This window comes from Morone saxatilis, unplaced genomic scaffold, assembly GCF_004916995.1.
Source record: "Morone saxatilis isolate NCDOM2014 unplaced genomic scaffold, NCSU_SB_2.0 Contig6, whole genome shotgun sequence".
Lineage (NCBI taxonomy): Eukaryota > Metazoa > Chordata > Actinopteri > Moronidae > Morone > Morone saxatilis.
In genome coordinates this window covers 9,541,077-9,550,977 of record NW_023340206.1, presented here as the reverse complement: position 1 = coordinate 9,550,977, position 9,901 = coordinate 9,541,077, and the positions used below count along the sequence as shown (strand labels likewise).

Genomic DNA, 9,901 nt, shown 5'->3' with positions numbered 1-9,901 from the left:
TGTTGATTACTGATAAACGTTCACATATAACTCTTGACAAGAAAGCAAGTGAGTTATTTATTTATTTAATTATTTTATTTATTCATTTATTTATTTTTTGCATTTTGGATCTCTAAAAGAAAAATAAAGACTTTTTTTAAATCTGTCTTGCTCATGAATGGTACTTGTCAACTACTAGTACTGATATGAAAACTAAATATACTGTGTTCACCAACATTAAGACTGGAAAGTGGACTTACCTTACGTAGTTCTTCCGTAGTTCACAAACACTCAAGTCCCTTGAGTCAAGAAGTGGACAACGGTATGGACTATGTCTACCGATTCTTGGCTGATCTGGATTAAAAGATTTTACAATTGCAATAGGAACAATTAGTGGGAATGATCATTTTTGCATTTTTCATTTCATTTTGACTGTAAAAAATGTATTCTGAACTAACCTGAGTAACTAAAGTAGCTGAAAGCTCAAATGAAATAGTGACATTTAATTTCTAATAAAGTCTTTAAAAATCACAGAAGGTAAAGCTGTTCTAAAGATGATATTGGATATATGATATATTACATTTAAAAAAAAACTTGTTGAAAAAAAATCATTGTGCTTGATGATGTCTTATCTTGTCTGTACTAACCACCTGCTCCTGCCTCCTCCAGCGAGCTGCAGGACCGCGAGTTGGGACCACCAGCGGACAAGTTGGGTTTTCTGGGGGGCGGAGGAGGTCACGGCCCTCCTCCTCATCCATATAAACTCCTGCAAACACTGAACCACTGACCAACAACAACAAAGAAAATACATTTCCAAAAATGTCTCAGTCCAGATAATGTCTGAACTTTATGAAATGTTTTCTGCCAAATAGAAAAATATCCTACCAGAGGAGATGTTTGCAAATCTACAAGTGTGAGACAAATTAAGTTATAGGGCTACATGAAATGGCAAAAAAATCATACTGTGAGTGTATTGATTGCAACAGATTTAACAATTGCAATAAGATTAACAGTTTTTTTAACAGAAACTTTCACTAAAATCAAGATTTTTTAATTAATTGTGCATTGTCTAAAATACATTTTTTATATATGTAAAAGATAAATGTTAAGAATTGAAATCTAATAATATAATAATGTGTTCAGTTCAATAAAGAGTGCCCTCCAGTGGTCAGAGTGATGAACTGTAACACTATACAACATGAGTTCAAGTTCAATAACTTATTGTTCATTGTTGATAACTCTTGACATGAATATGTCTTTAATTTCACAGAGGAACAGACTGGAGTTATTTATTTTTTGTTTAGTTTTACACAAGCAGGTGAATTGCATTTTGGATCTTGGATTTGTGTATTTAAGCAAGAAAAGACTTTTTCTCACTAATGAATGGTTACTCATAGTGATATGAAAGATAAATATACCGTGTTTACCAACATACAGACTGGAAAGTGGACTTACCTGAAGACTCTTCCATAGTTCCCACAGAGCGTGTCAACAGCAGTCCTCATACTGTGATTGTATTGATTGCAACAGATTTTACAATTGCAATAAGATTAACAGTTAGTGGGAATGATCATTTTTGTGTCCCAATTTTCATTTTAAATGATTAAAAAGACATTTTAAGAACTAAAACTCTGATTTTATTCTTGTTAAAAACCCTGCAGTTTTTAGAAAACGCCAAATGAACTGCTTGGACTTCAATTAACAACAATAACAGATATTGTGACAATAATTGTATCCTATGAAACTATGTTCCTGTCAGATAAACTGGTGGAATAATTCAATCAATCAATAATCAATAATAGTGAGTCCCTCTACAAACATGTAGTTGTGTCATATGGTACAGAATTAATCCAGAAATCATAAAGCTTCAACTAATTATTGACAGATCTTCATGATCACAATCTTCCGCCACAGTGTTAGTGTTTGTTGTTCGAGAGGCTGTTCGCTTGTCGCTTTCACTGAACGCTCAACAGGTGGCGTTGATTTCCTCTGACAATAACAGCAAGAAAACAACAACAACAACAACTGTTTGAAACTTAATTTTCCTTCTCACAATAATCTCTCATTTTCACCTCATGTAACTCGAGTTTGACCGATTGTTGGTCCATAGTCACCAACGTTAGTATAGCTGTTCGCTCCCTAACAGACGCAGCGACCTTGTGTTTGTTTGTGTTTGTTTGTGTGGCCGTTCGGCCTCTACTGACCTTATAACTCACTTATTTTCTTCTTCCTCTTGTCCTTCAAACGAATCAGGTTCATGTATCCGGAATGAGCGCGAACTTTGCGCTCAGGTTGTTAGTCAATAGTTTCAGCCGCCGCGGATGCGTCATCGCGTCAGTTCGCCGACCGGAGCGAAGTCAGGAAGAGAGTGTTCGCTGGTGGAGAGTCATTGGTGCACTACAGGGGGAATACTGGGAATACTGGGAATACCAAAGTGTGCAAAGGCGGAAACAACTATTTTTGGAAGCCTGTTTTATACTTGGGTATATTTATATATTGTTAAAATTGTTTCTATAAACCTGTGAATGCCAGCATTGATTGAGGGAGGGGCTCAAGCATCATTCACACTCTGGGATCAACTCTTTATGTACAATATTGTATACATCTCTCTATATGTCTGTGCATGATTTTGTTTTACTTCCTCAGCATAAAGAACACGTATGTCTGAAACTTTATTGAAAAATGATTACAGTATTTTCACAAACTGACACAAATAGTCAACAGAAACAATGTTGAATACAGACCAGGGGTAACTGGAAGATCGATGTTTTGGAAGGAAATGCAAAAATGAATTTGAATACCAGATTGGACTGAATGACAGTCATAAATATTGTTGGATACTACTAGAAAAATATCAGTTTCACTTCTAAACCCCTTCATCGGTCTCTCTCATGAACTTCAATTGATAATTTGAGACATCCAGATCAGCTAAAACAAACTTAAGCATGTACGAAATCAAGTTCAAGTTAGATGATAATCAACATTTTGACTTTATAGACACCAAAATACAACTTTGTGTCAACTGTTTCCATCCCCTTTAACTAAACCAAAAAAAAAAAAAAGAAATCTCATGAAAATGATAAAACATCACACAATAACATTTTTGCAATAAAATGTCAGTGGAGTAATCATACATTTTCTACAGGAACTACAGATGATTTAAAAATAACTGTTGATATATGACATGCAGTACAACATTTCCATTCATACCTCCAACTCAACCAAATAAACAACAATATGCAAATGGTATAGCAGTGAAATTGTTTCAAACTAAACTAAAAAAAACACCAGAACCCATGATTGAATCCTCCATAAATCTAAAAACAAAACTTGTAAGCAATAACCATGAATCATCAAACCTTAAAAAATATTAAACATATCAGATTATTGCCAAAAACAATAATGTATAAACTTTATCTATAGAGCTAAAACACAAAAACCTCTTCTCTTTGGGCATTACATGGTAATGAACAATGTGAAATGTTTCACTGAAACAACCACAATCTGCCTTATTTTGGCAAATAATAGTTAGTGTGGACTGTCTGACTGACAGTGTTCTTGAGCTTCGCTTAAGCATGAAAATATTTTCCTTTCAGGATCTGCCGCACCTGGAAAACAAAGAAAGAAATAACTTATCACTGCACTCACATGATCAGGCTGATCACTTTGATTTATAATTCAGATATGGAAAATAACATCATGTTCAACAAGGATCTTATCACAAAACAAACTTAGTTTCTCAATCCAGTGTGTTTTCAAATGACTCACATAGTAGCGAGGCCTTCTCTTTGTTCAGATAAGATAATCTGTTACCTTTTCACCGACGGGGCCTTCAGGCACCAGCTGAGACGGCAGTTCATTTTCAAAGTTCCTGGTGCCGGGGTCGGCTCCCTTTCTCATCAGCAGATTTACTGCTTCTACTTGAGTTTTATGATTTTGCAAAGCGCTGACAACGTGCAGGGCGGTGTTTCCACTGAATGTCTGAAGCATACGGACACAGAATTACACATTATAGTCAATTCATTCATTTCACTCCGGTTTCATTACAACAACAGAGAAACTTACCGGGACATTTACGATGGACAGTGAAGACGGCTGGTCAAGGAAAATGCTCAGCAGCTCCAAATTTGCCTCCTCAGAGGCCATGTGAAGACACGTCCGTCCACTTTTCAGATCCTGCGGAAATCAAAAATAGACAAGAAAACAAGGTTGTTTTCATAATCTCACATTTTGATTTAAAAGGAAAAGAAAAGGAAATATGATTTTAAATGAACATAAACCAAACCACAAAACAAAGGCAGCAGTTCTGATAGTTACCCTTGTCCCAAAGGAGGCGCCCATGAGCAGCAGAGTCTTAATACATTCAACATGCTTCTGTCTCCTCTGCCCCAGCTCCATTTTCATGTATGAACAAGGGTTTCCCAGATTCCTCAGCTCTTTAACAACGGCGTTGTGAGTCAGGACTGCTGCATGCAGCGGAGTTAAACCTCCAGACACAGAACAGCAGTGTTTCATTACAAATATGTTTTACTGAAGAGGTTTTAAAGCTAAATAAAACCATACTCACCATCATAATTGAACATTTCAATATCAAGCGGCTGCCTGTCACCTTCCGATAACGTCCTCCAGATGCTCTGTGGAAAAGAAATCAAGTTAGTCAAAACAAAACACATTTTCGGCCATAACTGAAGAATTGATGCAGTAACTATGACGACATTTCACACAGACGTTTAGTGGGATACAAAGATAAAGTGGTGACATTTTTTACCCAAAATGTCAAAGATCAACTTCACTAAGACATCATTAAACACGTCCTTTAAAGTCTTCATTACACATATGAGTATGGACATTTGTGGACTCAAAACTGCTACTTGAATATTTTAAGTTATCACAACTAAGATAACAAATAATGAACTCATCGTTAGAACTTGTTTACTATATGTGAGTGCAGGCACAGCACATGAAATATGAATGAATCTTTACACTGAGAGAGAGAGAGCGAAGGAGAGAGAGGGAGAGGAGAGGAGGAGGGTGAGAGAGAGAGAGAGAGAGATAGAAGAGAGAGAAGAGAGAGATCGAGAGAGAGAGAGAGAGATGATGAGAGAGAGAGAGAGAGATATGCGTTTATGCATTTTTACCTGAAGACTGAGCAAGTGGCCTTTCTCAGCACACACATGCAAAGGAGAGCGGCCCCAGAGGTCTCGAGTGTTGATCTGCGCTCCGTGTGTCAACAGGTCGTGGATAATCAAATGCTGATTGGTGGCAGCTGCTAACTGAAGAGCCGTCTGTGTAGGCAACAACAGACACTGCACAACATGGACTTGGAAACCACGAGTCATTGAAACAGTACTTGTGTTTGCTTTATACCTGCCCGTTGTGTTCTTTCACGTCCACAGAGCCACATCTGGCCATATGTGCAGCGAGCACGTACACCAGAGCCCGTCTACCTTGTGCCACTGCTATGTGAAGGAATCTGGTGGTTGGCAAAGAAAATGGCCTGTTAGTTTATCCACAAGCAATATATATATATATAATAAATATATACATAGATATACTGTATATACATATATGTATGTTTAAGGTTAGGTCTGTTATGGCTGGACATTTTTATCTTCTTATCATCTTTTATCTTATTCTCTTCATTTATTATTAAGCTCACTATTTCAGCTGTTTATTCACTTTTAGTTCACTATTTCAACTGTTTTTAACTTGTCTAAATTGACTGTATATATAATACGTACGTGTCACCATCCACATCTTGCATGTTCAGCAGCTCTGGAGAAATTCCTTCAAGTTTTTGTGCCTCTTGCTGTATTTGCCAGTGAAATAAAGTCATTTTCACTTCAGCAGTCGGAGCCTCTTGTCCCCACAGAGCTGGATGTTGCGTTAGCTGTGGGGTAATATTACCATTTTCGGGAGCCCATTGATTGGTAATATTGAAGTTTACTGGGGCTGGATGGCCAAACCGATGACAACTCATGTCGTTGGAGAAAGCTTCAGATTTTGCAAATTTGAATTTATGCTCAATGTTGTTGTCTTCCTGGGAGCAGTTCCATTTCTAAAACAGAATCATTTCTGAGCTGTAATTTAATTCAGTAATTTTATGAACACATCTGATTGTGATCTGGGTTTTTTTAACAAACCCACATTTGGCACTGTCTTTAAATTATTTGCATACTAACAACCTGTACTTTTATATAAGAGGAGGAATGCCTTATACTGAAGGAAGTCAAACTCCATCATCAGAAACAAAACTAGACAGGTGAACAGCTTTTAAAAGAAATAAAGCTAAAATTCCTACATATTCTTTTTTTTCCAAACAACTATAGATAAAACATATTGGAGTTGATTGCAACTTCCAAATCCTTCAGTCAAACTTAAACTTGTCTTATCATGCTCATGTGTTTAAATACCTGTTCTACCCGGGACTAACCTGGCGTCTCAGCAATAGCAGTTCCTTCACAGTGTTCTTCTTGTGGACGGCTTGAGCGTATTCTGGTAGCTTGGGATCAGTGCCTGAGGAAAAACACAGTATGCATGATCAGATTAAATCACAAAGGTAAAGGAAACGTTGAAGTCTGCAGGAAGTAATATACTCACACACTTTTACTGAAGTAAGGTTTTAGGTGTTTGTACTTTTACCTAAATAAAGGATCTGAATTCTGCCGTTCTCTAATGTTAACAGAAATAAGTTAGACTTCCTTGTTCCCCCCATGTCTCGTAAACAATACAAGTGGAATCAAATGTTTAGGAACCAGAAGATTAAACAGTGAGCTGTGGTTAGAGTTTCATCCTTTTTAAAGTGGTCAATGGTTATATCAGATTACAGCGATTATAAAAAATTACCTGTATCGTTTATGAAGTTGGCCCCCATTGACAGACTCTGGCTTCCTCTGGTTTCATTCCCTCTTGGATCCAACATGTTTAAGGAGTCATCTATTAGTAATCAACTCCACTTGGAACTGAGGTTTTTCTCCTCTCACACACCTAGAATGTAAAACAGTCAGTGATCAATCAGTCAGTGACAGGGTGTGAAAACGACAAAAAAAGAAAACGCACGAGCGACTCACCTGTCTGCAGCTCTTCTACTTGTCACCGCAGGATCAGAAATGAGGAACAACTGCCTCACAAAATGCCCCACACCTGGCTCAACTTCCTGGTTGACAGGTTAGTAAGGTGAGTCGAGTGTTTCAAAATAAAGGTCTTACACATTTTGTCACAGCTGAAAGTTAATCCTCAAAGGTGAATGCAGCAAAAATTCAGTTTTACCACTTTTTATTTGCAGTTTGCATTAAATTAATTCAAAGACTAAATAGTAAATGATTTATAAAGTGAATCCTTATCTTAAAAGAGTCCAGTCCTCAAACTGAAAAACTAGTTGAGGGTCATTTGATATGCAAATGAGGCCAATGTACTGCATACAAGCAAAGCCACTGAACAATAAAGCCTTCATAAGTGAATCAGTAATCAGTAGCCAGACTGCAGAGCAAACTTGAAACATAATACTCAATACAGCAAGAAAAAAACAATGTTATTAAACAAATATTACACAGGGGGGAAAAGAAACATAATTTTGTTATTGTACATACCTGTTAAACTTACTGATCAACCTGTGCACCACTGGAACATCTGCAGAACTGAAAGACCCAACATACAATGAAAGGAAGGGCAGGTGAGTCATTTTAAGTGTTGGTGGCACAAACACTTTCCCTGCTAACAGTTCAGAGAAAGGCATGTTGGGTTTGGCTTGAGTCCAGATCCAGTGTATGCTTGTTTGTCATTATAGCAGAGGAGTAGCAGAATGTGGTGGTAGTGCAAAGTTTATTTTTAAGTTTATTTATGCTTAACTTTTACTTTTCGGTCCATAAGATGAGAACATAGCTTGTTGTTGCTTTCTTACATAGTTGTGTAGTTACATCAACAAATTAAACCTTGTTTTCAGTCTCATTTTGTCGAGTGACGAGTAGTAATCTAATCACCACAGGTTTATAAGTTATTACAGGAGTATAAATTATACATGTCTTGGTCAGACATCACAATTACCCATAGCCCAGAGTGACACGTTGTAAATGAATGTTTTGTCCAAACAATAGAATACAATTCAAAGTTAATAAGATAATTAAAAGGAAAAGCAGCAAATCTTCACATTTTTAAGGCAGAACCATAAATATTTTGCATGAAAAATGATTATCAAAATAGTAACAAATTAATTTTTTGTCAATCTATTAATTAACTAATTGTTTTTGTGTGCAACAATCTTAATCTGTAAAGTAACTAGTTTACTGAAGCTGTTAAAAAAAATGTAGTGGAGTAAAAGTACAAAGTCATTCAAGTAAAGTACAAGTACCTCAAATTTGTACTTTGAGTTTCTTATTATTATTAAATCAGAGTCTATTATTAATCATGAGTCTATTTTGATGACATTTACTTTCCCCACAGAACCTGTTTCCATACATAAGAAAATAAGAAGTGTTTCCATCATTTCAAAGCCTGTACATTCCAACTGAACAGTGTCTGCCAGATCTGCCACCCCCCCCGAAACGTTTCACAGTCAGCACATAAGGAACATCACATTTAGGATTGAATGCCCCCTTTTAATTTATTAAGGACAAGATTGTACACTTTTTATATTCCACTGTGAATGAGTTGAAGGGAATGACATGCAGAGTGCAAGAGTGTGGAGTATTTTCAATTCATCATTAAAACCAGCAGTTTCACAGTTAATAGGTCTTACATGAGAATTGGTATCGCACTTTGCTTTCATGCTTAAATCTATTTCTCAAAATGTAAACATTTAAGTCAAAACCTCCCAACTCATGATGACTTTTCCCATATATTCAATTCATTCATCAATATACATTTGTAAATGGTGTTTACATCCTGGAAGAGCACTTGAGCCTTTGAACGCAGTAATTTCATACCTTCAGTTTGACAAATAATAGCTGACGCTTAACCACTACTTAAACAAAATACCCGTTCTGCTTCTATCCAAATGGAAACACTGGTTCTCTATTTGTTTGAACACAGAAAGACAAATACGACAAACATGAGGCAACAGATTAAACACTGTTTGTTTACTCGCTTCTACTTTCGTCAGGGTTAACGCCTCTGACCTTCTCTACAGAGCAAAAGGAACGAATTTGTGTCCCTATGGATTCATAAATCTTATTTTAAATTAAGCATTAATTTAAATAATTTAATCAGAGACAAAACACTGCACTCTTAACATTTTAGTGCGACAGACTTTCATCAAGAGTCGTCTTTAACAATGCAAATAAAACGTTTGCATTCGAGTTGTTCAGCACAAGATTTTTGCATATTTGACATTTAATAAAAATTATTAAATTTAAGCATTTGAGGTTGATAAAAGAGTAACTAGACAGGTATGTGTAAATTCCCCTGATAAAGACCAGAGGAACAATACTACAAATTCTGTAGAAATTATTTTTTTGCCAATTTCATTACATGTGGAGAATGTTTAAGTAATAATACTGAATCTGAACCGTGACAGGCCTTAAAAAATTCATACTGTAATGAAATATGAAATCGAGCTTCCTGGGATGAAAAAAAAAGCTGAGACCAAAATAAATGACTTATTAATAGCTGCGTCAGATTTTGTCCCTTATGATGTTCTGAGTTGGTTTCTAGCTTTGGGAGATTTTTTAAACGTGTCAAATTCACCATTTATTCATATGCGTGAACACAGAAATTCTAATTGTCTGCCAATTCATCTTTGACATTCATTGCATGTTTGCCCATTACACATATTACATATTATTCCTGCTTACAAAAGCATAGATGCAACCTTGTCAGTTCATTAACTCGTCCCTTCCCTTCCTTTGTTTTCATTTAACCACAAACTAACTCTTTCTTTCTGTCTCTTAATCCCAACTGTTAGAAAATATATATATATATTAGACTC

General features: G+C 36.2%; 1 protein-coding gene across 1 annotated transcript; it reads right to left on the bottom strand.

Moving 5' to 3' along the window:
* Positions 1 to 2,650: 2,650 nt before the first annotated feature.
* Positions 2,651 to 7,128, bottom strand: nfkbiz (nuclear factor of kappa light polypeptide gene enhancer in B-cells inhibitor, zeta). The gene is made up of 11 exons (XM_035677817.1): positions 7,050 to 7,128; positions 6,826 to 6,966; positions 6,413 to 6,495; positions 5,721 to 6,037; positions 5,347 to 5,452; positions 5,118 to 5,264; positions 4,547 to 4,613; positions 4,297 to 4,466; positions 4,045 to 4,155; positions 3,793 to 3,960; positions 2,651 to 3,587 (listed from the first exon to the last, which is right to left on the bottom strand). Exons 2-11 carry the CDS (start codon positions 6,899 to 6,901, stop codon positions 3,549 to 3,551), a joined length of 1,284 nt encoding a protein of 427 aa, XP_035533710.1. The 5' UTR covers positions 6,902 to 6,966; positions 7,050 to 7,128; the 3' UTR covers positions 2,651 to 3,548.
* Positions 7,129 to 9,901: the final 2,773 nt, after the last annotated feature.

Bases quoted from the DNA above. Each gene is read 5' to 3' on its own strand.
- nfkbiz (XM_035677817.1), bottom strand. From the start codon at position 6,901: ATGTTGGATCCAAGAGGGAATGAAACCAGAGGAAGCCAGAGTCTGTCA. The intron at 5,453-5,720 runs GTACGTATTATA...GCCAACCACCAG, and splicing joins CAAGATGTGGATGGTGACAC to ATTCCTTCACATAGCAGTGG. The intron at 5,265-5,346 runs GTATAAAGCAAA...TTGCCTACACAG, and splicing joins TGAAAGAACACAACGGGCAG to ACGGCTCTTCAGTTAGCAGC.